The sequence below is a fragment of the Gallus gallus genome, chromosome 2 (genome assembly GCF_016699485.2).
Source record: "Gallus gallus isolate bGalGal1 chromosome 2, bGalGal1.mat.broiler.GRCg7b, whole genome shotgun sequence".
Classification (NCBI taxonomy): Eukaryota; Metazoa; Chordata; class Aves; order Galliformes; family Phasianidae; genus Gallus; species Gallus gallus.
The window spans coordinates 107,349,528-107,364,198 of NC_052533.1; the positions used below are offsets into that span (position 1 = coordinate 107,349,528).

Here is a 14,671-nt window from a genome sequence, read left to right on the forward strand (position 1 = left end):
TTTTTCTATTTCAGTAATATTATGAAAACACTAACATAGTTTAAAAAAATAAAAATAAAACAGGAATGATAAATACTTACCACTTGGCTTAGATCGTATCCCCAAGGAAGAAAAAGAACTCCTGTGTTATATTTCTCCCAGTGTGAACACATAAAGTTAAACAAGACAATGCTTAAATACATATACATTGTATATACAGAAACTCCAGTCTTCCCATTGTCCCGGGAACAGACAGAGAAAAAAGAGAGCACAAAAATGGAGGTAGCCCAGCTGTCCAGCCCATGGTCAAACAGTTCCCCCAGAGGACTACTGGACTGAGTCCTTCGAGCGTGCTTCCCATCTATGGAATCTGAAAGGGTTGGAAAAGGAAAAGAAACAAAGGATTAGAAAACAACAAGAGGAGTAACTTTCTCACATAGACTTCAGTACATATATTTTTATATATATACATATATGTATACAATTTATTTCTATATGTACCTGGGAAAAAATGCACTTTTGACAGCAAACTGAAGCACAACCATCTCCTCAACAACAATGCATTAGGACTGCCTCAGTTCTCATGTAATGTTGTTCTTACCTCGGTTCTTCTATTAAAAGCCAACATCCTTACACCCTTTAAAAACACATTCAGAAACATTTGTCTCCAGTGGCCTTAATACAGTTTCATGTCAGTTCCTACAGAGAGTTTCTCAGTGAACATGCAGAAAAGTGCCCACGTGGCTTCATGCCCATCTGTTGCTGTTGTGGACATTCTGAGATTTCATGGAGAATGCTTGTGGGTAGAGTCACTAAGGCATTTCATGGAATCATAGACTAACCCTAATAAGAAGGGATTCACAAGGACCATCGAGCCCAACCGCTGGCTCCACACGGGACCACCCTATAACTAAGAGCACTGTCCAAATGCTCCTTGACTTCAACAGCTCAGGGCCGCGCCCACTGCCCTGGGCAGCCCACTCCATGCCCACCGCCCTCTGGCGCAGTCCCTGTCCCTAACCCCCAGCTACCCCACCCCTGACACAGCTCCATGCCATTCCCTCAGCCCTGTCGCTGTCACACAGAGCAGAGCTCAGCGCTGCCCCTCCGCTTCCTCTGAGGAGTTGGCGCTTGAAAGATGGCCGAGAGCTATAATGGCTCTCACTCTGCAATACAGTTCCTCAGTGTGGCCTGAGCCACCCTGAGAGTTCCCTGCTGCTGAGCAGGGGAACACATGCAGCTTGCTCAGCTCACAGAAAAACAGCCAGACCTTTTGTTTCCATCTAGGTCTGGGTCACTGAACAGAGTTGGCTCTGGGAAGTACAAAAGGCAGTGGAGGTGACACAAAGGAGAGGTGGGGAAGGCAGGGAGGTGGAAAGCCTGGTAGCCAAAACCTTTCTTAGCCTTATCATCAAATCATGCCCTCAGACTCTGCTCTGCAACCCTGCTGGCGAGGATGTCAGTAGTAGTTTCTTCATCAAACTTCAGTGTGAATACACAGGATGAACCTCTTCAGAAAAAGTAAACAGAAAAATTCTTCAAAATTACTTAGTGTAATAGCATGGACAATATATTTTTTATTATTACTTTACTTGGAAGTTACAACAGCCAACAATTACTGGCTGTTGATGGCATTATTAACCCAGAGCTGACCGAAGGGACAATTCTGCAGAGTGAGATCAAAACTCCACAGCTGCTATAGATCATATGCAGCTTCTCTGCATTATTTGGCAGCACTCTGGGTTTTGTTTAATGCAAATATACTTCAGGGAACTAAACCAGAAAAACGTGGAATTTCATTTTGTCACAGAATGTAGACTGTCTCCCTATTGTCATACCTACACAGCTGTGAGGTATTCTCAACTCAGATACAAATCTCTTGAGGCTGTTCTCACAGCTCTAAAAACTAAAGATCTCAGAGTGCTCTCTTTTCAAGCCACATTCTCTCTCCATTAACAGTGCCATTGAGTTAGCAGCATCTTACTGAAACGTGCAGAAGGAAAACTGCATATAAGCCTGAGGTTACCTGAATAATGTGTTAGAAGTGCAGAAATTCTTTAGCCTGTTCAACAATGCTTCTGAAACTTAGCCACCAATCAGGTATCTGAACGTTTCTAAGCACTGTATGGTCATTCATGTTTCAGGAATATCTATCCCAGATCAGAGATTTCAGTTTTAGGGTTAGTTATCTTTTAAAAAAAAAATGAGGATGATAAAAGATTGGTCTATTGTAGTGGCAATGCTAAGTCATGACCTGAACCAGTGATTGAGCACCTGGTGGGAAGGCAGGGCCAACCCAAGGGAGTTCAGGTATATGCAATGCACCTGAATGACCAGAAGGGCTGGAGCCAGGACCCACCCCTTCCCAGACTTCATTTAAGGGTTGGCAGTGGAGGCAAGGGTATCTTGTTGGAGATGCCTGTACACAGGAGGCCTTTTGAAGGTAAGCAATTTCCTGCCTTTGTTTCTCTGCCCACACCTGTTGTATTTGAGGAAGCCTCACTTGCTGCAGCCTAGGATCTTGCTTCTCTGCTGTCATTGCTGTGCTTTCTATCACATTACAGCCTGTTCATAAGTCATTTTAGGTTTCCTTGAAAGAATATTGACATTAGATACTGAACTATGTACAGCACAATGAAACAGTGGCTTTTATGTTTTAGGAATATTTTAGTTTAAACTATCTTACACTAATAATGTCAAGAAGCATAGTGCTTCTCATTGTAATGCATCTGGAACTTTGGAACATACATAAAACTGGACTCTCACAAAATCTCATCCTTTTTCTTTCCATTTAGCTTCACTAGCTTTTCAAGGGATTGAAGGTATTTTCTGTTTTAGGTGCCAGTTTGAAATCATTTATGACAATAACTGTGTGCCATAGTGGATATATATTGTCTCACATTTCCATTGCTTTAGAATTCTCATACTATTTCTCATGAAGGTTCACAAATCTTCAGTTTTATTAAAGTTTATATAACTTCTAAACAGTGGAATTCAAAATAATAGTGACAAATAGTCTGCTTTATGGAAAGGGAAAATAAACCAAACCACCTTAACAAAGGGGGGGAAAAAGAGCAGCATGTTAGGCAATTTGGAGAGAGTAACTGTGTCATTAAAAAGAAGCTGAGAGAGATTTAAGTTGCATATTTGGTTAGTTACTATGGCTCTTTGCAGTCTTCCAAAGGGAAAACTTTGGCCATGGAGAATTAAATCTGAGACTAAATATTTCATATAGTGGCTTGGACAGCAGACACAAAAATCTACATATACATCAGTTCATTATAGCTTCTACTGTCAGCATCATATTCACTGCCTTCCAAGTGTTAGGGACTACGGGCCTCCCTGGCAAAATCTACTCTAAGAACCTCTAAAGCTCAATACCCAGAGAGCTTTTTGAGATGTCATACAATAATAGCTCCAACATTAAATTCCTATTTATGAAACAATAGCTACTTAATTAACTTTCTCACAGTTACATAAAATAGTTGGCATAAAAGAAGCTGCTGCTTCTGATAACAATTAAGGAAAGTCGTTTAGGAAATCTGACTGGTAATCAATGTCAAGTGATGATTGTCTCAGTGATGTTTGTGGTAAAAACTAACAAATTCTGCAGAAAGCAATTCTGGCACAAGCTTCAACTTGAATATAAAATGCTAAGGTACTCAAAGTGCAGAGGGAAGTGTCTGCACCATGGAACGCACCATGGTTAATGAAGATGGCTCCACATGCATGAGTCTGACACTAAAAGTGCTCGGTGTGTGTAGAACACAGACATCTAGCCCAGGTATCTGAAATATGGCACACAACTACATGGCTACACTGTACAATGCAGTGCCTTACAAGAAGCAGCTCCAGAAGAGATGATACTTCTATGCAACACAGTGCAATGCATGTAAATATACCAGCGTGTGTCCCCCCCAGAATGAGCTCTATTGTACTAAGTGCTTTTTTGGAATGAATTAGCTTTGCAAGAGAAAGTATAAATCTGGTGCGAATGTCACTCTGAGACTTGCACCAGTTTACATCTACATCTGAACTCACTGAGGTGTAGCTTTACACAACTGCACAGCAAGGTGTGCTGGACCTAGAAATACTATTATCTTGGTATACTGGTAAAAGAATGGAATACAAAACCAAAAATGATGTTGGCAAGTTATTAAAGAAAAGCAGGCCTAGAAGAGACAAAAAATGTACCTCATCTCCGTTAGAGACTCAGGCTAATGGAGATGCCCACACCCTCTCTGCTGACACAGGCCATAAGCACTGAAGTGTCTCTCAGATTAAAATGCTACATTCATTTACCTTTCTCTCTGCTTTGTCCTTTATTTTCCCTGACTTTGAAAGCAATCTCTGAAAATGCAAGTGTCAGGGACTTTTTTGGAACATCACTGCTGTGTGCCAAAGGTTTTCAGAAAACCCAACAACAGCTGCTGCTATGTCACGATCTTTATTTATATTGTACCTTCATGAAAATCTACACCTTGAAGAGAGATAAGGGCTACGCTCATAGGAGCACAAAAGTATCCTTAAAAATCGGTGTGTGTTTGTTTGGTTTTTGTTTTTTTTTTTTTTAATCCTACTGGCTTTCCTTTCGTTTTATTTTCAACTCTGAGAACAGTTTCGGAGAGAGATCAATAATTTCTCCATAATCATAGAATCGCTAAGGTTGGAAAAGACCCACAGGATCATCCAGTCCAACCATTCGCCCTTCACCAATGGTTCCCGCTAAACCATGGCCCTCAACACAACATCCAAATGCTCTTTGAACACCACCAGGCTCGGTGACTCCACCATCTCTCTGGGCAGCCCATTCCAGTGCCTGACCACCCTTTCAGAGAAGTAGTATTTCCTAATGTCCAGCCTAAATCTTCTCTGGCGCATGACTCTTTTGGAACCAGTACTAGCGAGCTAGTAGGTAAAACTATATGAAGCATCAGTTCCATTGTTCAATTCCATTTTACTTTACCTAAGGCATAAGCACAGAAAGTGGTAAAAGCACTGAACAGCCACACCCAGGTTGGAACACGTCCAGGACTGGTACCTGAAACAAAATGGGCAGTGAGTCAGGGCAACAGTGGTTAACATCAAAGCACTCCACCAAGACAGGCAGATACACATGACCAAGCTGCCACTGATGAGTCCCCAGTGTCAAGGAGTGTGAAATATTTGGATGAAATATCAAAAAACTGGTTAGTGTTTGTGTAATATCCTAAAACAAACAAACAAAACCCCTGAAAACTAGTTTTTAAGCTTGATCATCTTTATTAGCGTAAATATGGGTTTTGTTAAGAAGTTTTACCATACAAATCTAAACAGGAGACTTCTGCCTGGGTCAAAATAGGTAACCCTTTCAGTGTAGGTAACCCTTTTGGCTACGGCAGATATTAGTACCTTTTCTTTTTTCCTTTTGATAAGGTGCCTGATAATTTTTAATGAATGCAAAACATAAAAGCAAGCTGAATTGGACTGAACCCAAGGTTCTGTCATTGGTCTGTAACCCAAAGCTGCCTTTGCTCTTTTCAAGGAATCACTGTCTTTTCCAAAGGGCATTCTATTTAAACTATCCATAACCCAGTGGGGGCTACCACAGCAACCATCCATGTGCAGCCTCTGATCCAGCACCCACACGTGAGGCCTGCACCCAGGGCTGCAGGGGGAGTCTGGCACCTGAGGCAGGGCCCCCAACCACCTGCGTCTCAGCACCTTGCCTTGCCAGTAGGAGAGAGGAGATGGCACCCCCTGGCTCCTGCACGTTTTCAAACTGCAGAATGAAAGACAGCTGTCCAGGAAATTAAGGCTTTTATTTCTGATCCTGTGCATGGACTTGATATAGGATACTCAAAAGATTCATTGGATTGCATGAACATTTTCAATTCAGAAATGATGGATGCTGTTCTCCTGTGAAGCTAAGAGCAGGACTGCAAACTACACACAAAAGAACAAACTTTGTCACAAATACCTTCATGTTCAGTATGTATCTACCCAATATAATTATCCTGTCAGAAGTTCTGTGCTGGATTCTCTACTATTACAGCACTTGGTAATTGTCAACTGCACTGATTGAAATGCAAGCATTAAAGCATGAGTATAGGCAACCCAAGCTTCATGACACCTCAGAATTTGATGTTCATCCAGGATTATTTTTGTACCAAAACTGCTAGCACATCGCTCTGCCCACAGAATTGTTATAATAACCATACTACAAAAGAGTACCTCCTCAAATCCAACCACAGGCATAAGAAATTAAAAGTAATTTAAAAAATCAAATGTAGTTATTTTGGAGCATAAGTGCTGTAGTGCTAAACTTTCCTCAGGTTGTCTAGTTTAAAGAAAAGCAAACATTTTAATATATCAGTTACCTGGGAGAAGCTTGCTACTGGCTCTAGGTTCCTTTTTCAACAACTGGTTTGAGAAGTCCAGAACTGAACATTGCCTACACTCAGGAGAGAGCAGCTCCAAAGAACTTTCAACTTGGACTCTCATAAGGAGGAAATAGAGATTTGGACTTGTAGTGAGACAATTTCAGGATACGTTTGCGTAGAAATTATTCACCTTGTCCAGAATGGTGGAAGGATGTAATAACATAAGGGGAATTAACACATTCGTGGCATGGATTCAGGTATTAGGAAATGTGAAACCAATGAAAACTTTATGAAGAATGTTAGGGTGTTCTTTGAGTGTTCATTAAAATCCTGGCATGCACTTTAAATGAAATGAGATATTATCTAGAGTTCAAACAGCACATGCTGAAACCTATATTTGGGGATGAAATTCAGTTTCACCAATAAAAATGGTCTAAATTTATAATGCCATGTGTGAGGTCAGACCCTACTATATGAACGTTAAGGAATGAGAGGAAGATTCGGGTATCTGTTCCCCCTCTATCATTCAAAGTGTGATATAAGCAGTTCAATAATTCTGAAAAGAATTACAATACGAGGATATTTACCTGAAGCAGTGTAGTCCCAGTCATAAAAAGATATTAGAAAATAGTTAACTAAAATCATGATAAATCCAGAGAAGGTGAGGAGGTTTGGAGCAATCCACAAAGGCACTATCTGTTAAAGAGAAACAGAGACATCTAAGAAATCAGGTTTCAAATTGGAAGTCCTATTTTGATGAAATGTTTTGTATTTTCATCAGGAGATGAGAAGCCTGTATACAACATCAGTAATATTTAGATTTGTGCATGTTTTTCCAATTTTGAATTCACAGTTCAGTTTTTGTTTCTGAAGCAATTTATCTTCATGTGTCATTATAGAATCAAGGTTGGAAAAGACCCACAGGATCACCCAGTCCAACCATCCACCCATCACCAATAGTTCTCATTAAACCACGTCCCTCAACACAGTGTACAAACATTCTTTGAACATCTCCAGGGTCAGTGACTCCACCACCTCCCTGGGCAGCCCATTCCAGTGCCTGACCACCCTTTCAGAGAAGTAGTATTTCCTAACGTCCAGCCTGAACCTTCCTTGGCACAGCTTGAAGCCATTCCCTCTAGTCCTATCACTAGTCACATGAGAGAAGAGGCCGACCCTCAGCTCACTACAACCTCCCTTCAGGTAGTTATACAGTTCAATAAGGTCCCCCCCAAGCCTCCTTTTCTCTAAGCATTATTATGCTTGATCTTTGAGACTGCAGTGAAAGCTTAACGCAAAAATGTTGTATTTTCTCAACTACACGCTCTCCTTGTTTTCTCTGATGCAAGGGAAACCCTCTCATTGCTCTGTATAGCATAAACGAAAGAGGCCTGCAGCACCCCAGTGTGGCAATTCAGCATCAACGTGGCAGGGTTTTGTCAGGCTTCCTACTTCCAACTGCATCAAGGAAATCTCTTCTGTAGTATGCTAATAATTCCCAACTCAGAGTAGCAACAAAATCAGACACTTCTAGGTTCAGAAGAACTCTGTATTACAAATAGCTCCCTACTTCTCCAGGCAGTAACTTTCAGCAGGGTCTCCATCTTTAGCTATAAATTATAAGCATTACATTAATTCATTTTACTTCGTGGAGGTGCAGAAACAGACTCTGCCTCCTTCTAAGTCAGTAATTCTTTGTCCCATTAACCCTTTTCAGCCATTCATCTCCTGTGGCTCTAAGGTATTCCTTACACTGCCATAGGGGTACTTTCTGGTAATGCTCTTCCCAAGTTGCCCATTTGCTTCAAAATGTTTTCTGAAGTTGTATACACAGCTTTCTGCATTATTTTTAGACAGAATATGTGTGCACAAATATTGCCCAAACAGCAGCCATTGCTTTACTTGAATACCGTAACAATATATGCAAAATATAAAAATACTGGAGGCTTATAATCAAATTCTCTGGACTCTTTTAAGACTGGAAAAGTATGTGAAGATGTGCTTCAACACTGTAACGTATTAGAAAGTAGTATGAATATTGTAGAAAAAGAAGTACATAATTTCATACACTAATAACTGTTTTGAAATCCAACTTGTTAATTTCTTCGGAATAGGTAAACGGACAGATGGATGAATAGATATTAATTTATATACATTTTATTTCCTCTATCCTAACAAGTGTATATAAAAATAAGAATGTTGGACAGATTAATCATCATGATTGGATCCTTGCTTTGTTAGTACAGTACAACCAAGGAATAATATCCCAGATAATCAGTACAACTGATAATGCGCACCGTAAACTCTCAAAACTCAGACGACATTTTGAATACTTTGCAGCCATATAACTTCAATGCTTTATTTAATAACATTGGAAAAAATATTAAATCTGATAGCTGCAATCTTTACTACTAAGATTTTGTCTCTAATTCTCAAATACAGTACGTCAGATCTTACAGTAATTATAGTGCATGTACATGATTGCTACGCATGTATGCTTGTATTATTCTGAATTTCTGAAACCCCAATTCTAAATCCATCAGAACAATTGACAGCAAATGTTTACTGAAGCTCCTCTCAGGAAACTCCCAAGGAAGAACTCACAGCACAGACCCATCTTCGTAAAGCAGCTGCACGCTGTGGATGTAGTGACAGACCACACCCCCTTCTTTCTGTACAGGTGATGCAGAACCATAAAATCACTAAAGTTGGCAAAGCCCTCTAAGGTCATCTAGTCTAACCATCAACCCACCCTCACCATGCCCACTGACCACGTCCCTCAGTGCCACATCCACGCGGTTCATGAACACCTCCAGGATGATGACTCCACCACCCCCCTGGGCAGCCTGTTCCAATGCCCCACCACTCTTTCTGAGAATAAGTTTTTCCTAATATCTATCCTGAACCTCCCCAGATGCAACTTGAGGTCATTCTCATCCTACTGAAACTTAGTAAGATAGAGGTTTGGGTACAAATTTGGTACAAATACAAACCTGTATTTTAGGGCTTGCACGCTGTTACAGGTGCATACAATCCCTTTGGCTAGCAGACATGCAATGAAAAACAGTTACAGGAGTTCTGTCCTTAGGAAAAGAGCCCCTCCTTGATTACAGTCACTGTTTTAGTCCTTTACTGACCTAAACTGTCCACGTACTTGGAAAATGTTCCAGTTGCAAAATCTCTTTTGTTGTATTCAATGTCCCTTCTTCTTTCGTTAAGCATTACACTACCATTGCCCTATTTCATAAATCGTTAATTAAAGGGTAGTAAAGATTAACTTCTCAAACACACTGGAAAAACAAAGCCTGACTTTACTAGCGCCATAGTACACTAATTAAGGACACCTTTGAATCTTTACTGTCTAATTAACAGACAGCAGAAAGCTAACACATCCATGCTCTACATGATTAATACAGCTGGGGGCTCCACTGGGAAGAATCACATCTGCTCTCTTGCAAAACCATTGCATACTTCAACCTTTTAAGAAACCTACTTTTACAAAATACTGGTGCCTGTTTTAATGGGCCTACAGTCATTCATGCTAAAAGCCTTAATACAAACAACAAATATTTTAATATAATCAACTGCCTATTTGGATAATCAATTGTGAAGTACCTGTATTTCTATGAGGCTCTGTTCAAACTTGAAATATTCCTTAAGTAGGTCACCTGAGACCGCTACAGTTCTACTCATGCGCAGTTCTAATGATAAAATCAAAGTTCATAGAGGGACCTGGGGGGGTGGTTAATTGACTTCAGTGGAGATGGCATACCCCTGTGTATCCTAGTGGGACTTCCTCCTTTTATTGTTCCCACACAAATGCGACTCCTCATGAATACAAATGTAGGAAGAAGAGCGCAGTAGCCAAGTAATGCTGCCTATTATCTGACAGACAGCATGTGATGGTTATTTATTATAAAACACAAATCTTAATTAAAGGCATAAGAATCGTGCAATGGATTAAATAATTATTACAAAGCAATGTCTATAGTTGCATAATCAGAATAATTTCAAATAACATGTAGAAAAAGTTAATTGTTAATCTATATTTTCACACAGGTCATACTGTTGTTTTATGTGTGGTGGAAAAGCTGCTACAGGCAGCAACTCTACAGGCCTTGGTTCTGCACTCCTACCTCCCACTTACAGCCCTGTGCTCAGCTTTGGTTTCTATTCTGAACAACATCATGCTCAGCTAGCATGCAGGGAAGTTGAAGGTATCTGAAGAGGTCAGATTTTTCAAAGGACCTATCGCCCTGTGCTCAGTGGGTACGACAAGCAGTGCACTGCTTTCCTTCCAGGAAAACTCCCATGGCAGGAGGGTTGGAACTAGATGATCTTTGAGGTCCCTCCCATCCCAAGCCATCCTGTGCTTCTGTTATTATAAGACTCTGCAGCTGCCAGAAGAACTCAACCCCAAGGGAGGTTTATCTCCGTGACTCCCTCCTTTCAGTCTGACAGTAGTGGAACACCCTTGGAACCCCAATGCGCAGTGCAGACACGCAGCAAAGCCTCTGCTCATCTCCTGCATGGGGCTCCAGAGTGAGGGAGTGTCTTTCTGCCTCACTGTTTGCCCCCACATCATGATGGAAATGGAAAAAAATCTCTCATAACTGAATCACTGAATTCAGTTTCCCATCTTGGAATTTCCTTCCTCTCATATCGTCTCCACTTATTCTTTAATTCTTAAGTTAGGATATACAAACTGTTTTATAAAATAACATTGAGGTAATGAGCAAGAGATTACAATTTTCTGCTGTATCAGGCATAAGCAACAGCTGGATTACAAAACCCAAATATGGCAGATTCTGACCACATGCATCCATTTTTCTTGAGTATACATTTCCTTTCAAGTCTACTCCAATCCAAAGATTTCCACTTCAGAGACAGATGCAGCCGTCTCTGCTTCCTTGAAGATCAATAAAGTTTACGATTATTGAGATCCAGCCTCTGCTTTTGCCAACAACAGCAAAACTAATTGTGAGCAGCTTTATATTTAAGAACTGCAGATCATAATGCATTCAAGAGATGCCATCTCCCAATCGTTACGGTGATCATGGTAACTGCTCTCATTTTCAGCTTCTTAGAGAAACGTCTGGCTCCCTGGAGCAAGTACCCAGGGGAGAAATGAGACAGCACTTGCATAAAATCACTTGCACAGCACAGATTCAGTCGTGCTGTTGTTAGGTGGCATATGCTGAACAAAAATAATGTGTACTGTCTAAACCCTATGATGTCTGCAAAGCTGTTTAATGAAAGATGTAACAGAAACCAATGATTTTTGCATAAGGGTAAAGAAGAAGATACAACCCTTGCTCTTCTAAAAAAACACCTCTAAATCCAAACATATCCATCCTAAACATAGCTATATATCCAGTGATGTGGGTTCTTTAATATAAATGCCCTAATTTCATCTTTACTGATCAATACGTATCTTTAAATGAAAATACTTCTTGTATTTAAAATAAATTCTTCCATTATCGTCTGATATTTCTGTTTAGAAAGACTCTTACCTTAATGATTTTGTTCCAGATGGGCTGCATAACATACACCGATAAAGGGTTTGTATCCACAGCACTGTACTGTGAGGAAAAAAGCAAAGATGTAAAACAAAGCACTGAACGATACTTATTTTTCCATCACTGTGTACCATTCAGCATCTAAGAAAAAATAATTCTGGGTGTGACTGGTGCAAATTTATTTTATACTGATGGCTCCTCTTACAGCTTGAATTAAGTTTGGAAGCACTGACCTGGTTTACATTTATCTTGTAGGTAACTCTGTGTTCAAACAGAAAGGTTTGGGCCGATGAAATAGCAAAGAGTTCTGTAGTCACATTTTACTTTTAAACTCTTCATCATTTTACAAGCTAACCTATAAGACTCTGCATTTGTAATCTATTTTTTATTTAATATCTTTTGATTGGTAATTAGGGAGCTTATAAACAGGAAGGAAAACAACTTTTTACATGGTCCTATCATTAGGAGACTTGGGGACTTGGGGAATGGCTTTATGCTGAGAGAGGGAAGATTAGGTTAGATGTTATCAAGAGATACTTCACTCAGATGGCGGTGAGGCGCTGGCACAGCTGCCCAGAGAAGCTGTGGGTGCCCCATCCCTGGAGGCGCTCAAGGCCAGGTTGGATGGGGCTCTGGGCAGCTGAGCTGGTGGGGAGCAGCTCTGTTCATGGCAGGGGGTTGGAGCTGGATGGGCTTTAAGGTTCCTTCCAACCAAACCATTCTGTGATTCCATGACATTACCACTCCCTACCAAGTTCTGAAGCGCTTTTCACAGTGGAGGAAGTTAGCAGTCATGGGAGTGAATATGTAATTCTTCCAGGGATTCATGGACTTTGGAAGGTCGTATACATGGCCTATGCAGTTAGCATGATGCATGAGATTTGCAAAAAAGATTCACGTGTATCTATAAGCAGCTTTGTTAAACGTTGTGTGAGGGCAGTGAAGGTGACTCATTAGACTATATCTTGTTGAAGGCATTCACATGCAGAGAAGTTAACGATGGAGAGGTTTTCATTTCAGCTAGCTTTAACTAATAGCTAGCTGTGCATTCTCTCTACAGCTCATTTTTCTACCTAAGCCAACTACACTCAGGATGAGCCCACATTCTGGATGCACGTGTTTCAATTCATTAATTCTCAAAGGAGCCTAGACAATTATCATAAACTTAGGCACCGTTTAGGTGACAGAGATCTGGCAATATTCACCTCCATGTCAGCATCCTCACTTTCTAAGCCTTAATACACACACTTAACCCACACATCTGAGCTGTCAAAGAGCTTTCGGTGCATGAGTGCGAGCAGGACAAAAGATCTGTGCAGCATGGCTCCTTTTTTAAGTGCACAATCCATGACTTTTTGTCCAATCTCTCTGAGCTCCTGAGGCTACAAGGAGCTTTACCACATTTCCTTTTTCCATCTGCATACAAAGGATATGTTCTAATTACTTTCTGGATAATACAGAATATGCACTTAGGTACTGGTCAGACAGGGCAGAATAACTTCCTGCTGGAAATAAAACATGCTGTTTAATGAAGTGTACAGCATGGACTTTTTTTTCTAAAAATATGCAAAGAAGTGTCAGTTATGCCTACCATTTTTCTCTGCTGCTTCCAACCATATTATTTAGAACATGAGAGAATTATAACATCAACAGCTTCTTTTTTTTCTTCTTCAAAATATATGTATTAAAACTCATAAAAACATTACGTTTGCAAAACTACTTTACAGGTTAAGCTGAAGTTCTCAATGTTATGTATGTATTTGCAGGCCCACATATTATACTGTATCTTTCAAACATTGGTTATTATGACCGATTGATCTTTTGATAATACGTGAACAGCCTAGTCTGAACCGCCCATGCACTTTGCCTATATTAACACCAGAAATAACAGTAATACAAAGCCATAAAATCCTTATGCTAATAGAATAGTCAGGTGGTGATTAATTCAGATGAGAATGGAGGAACTCCTCCAAAAATGGGGGAAAAAAGATCAAAGTATTCATTAGCACTACTGAGGCACATGTTTCCTTACTACAGATGTTATTCAAAGACTATCTGAGGTGTGTGACAACTTACTGACCAGCAAGCTCCGTTAATTCAAACATGCCTAGATAAGAAGGCACAATGCATCACTTCAGCTCCTGATCCTTCTGCTTTGGCTTTCTCCTTCTCCTCACCTCAGCCATTCAAAGCCACGAATAACATCATGCAATCCTTGTTAAATAACAGCAGCAAAATGAGGCTTTCTACCCAAGGTATGCACTGGCTTTCCAGAGCAACTACTTGTTCCCAGGAGGAGACTAGGAAAAATAGTCTCATTTATTTGGAACTATTTTCTTGCTCTTGTGTAGATACAATTTGGAAAACATGCGACATGGTGAAATGTTTCTTTGCTTTGATGGTTTCCAAAGTCAAGTAAACAAAAAATCAAAATAGTCTTTGTTTGTTACTAAAAAAACGTGAGAATTCCGACCAGGTTATATCAGCTAGAGACATTCCAAGAGCCCTCACACTGAACCTCCTTCCGTCTGCAGATGTACCGCAGTCCTCTGGGAAGGAAAAGAGCATTAAGGAGATGTGAAGAATAATGGAAAGTTGCTCTTCCCTCGTTCAGTGATTTCTTCTAGTCAGATGAAAGGAAAAAACACGCTCCAGTTTTCTCTCATGGCAAAAGTAATACTTAACTAATAACATCTGCTATGTAGTTTAACACTCTGCTGTAAAGAAGCTACTAACCTCAAGGTCATTAAATCCTCAGCAGTTTAATGTTCACAAATTCTCAGAAAAGCAAATTAGTTGGTGAAACATCCG

The 14,671-nt window shown here is 40.3% G+C and overlaps 1 protein-coding gene across 1 annotated transcript in view; it reads right to left on the bottom strand.

The window, feature by feature from the left end:
* The window catches only part of SELENOI2 (selenoprotein I 2), a 49,470-nt gene that overhangs the window by 24,156 nt on the left and 10,643 nt on the right, over positions 1-14,671 (bottom strand). Inside the window, exons 2-5 of the mRNA XM_015282646.4 lie at positions 11,855-11,923; positions 6,929-7,037; positions 4,946-5,020; positions 81-349 (exon numbers count right to left, since the gene is read on the bottom strand). Coding sequence (XP_015138132.2) covers positions 81-349; positions 4,946-5,020; positions 6,929-7,037; positions 11,855-11,923 — 522 coding nt within the window. The remainder of the gene's footprint in view (positions 1-80; positions 350-4,945; positions 5,021-6,928; positions 7,038-11,854; positions 11,924-14,671) is intronic.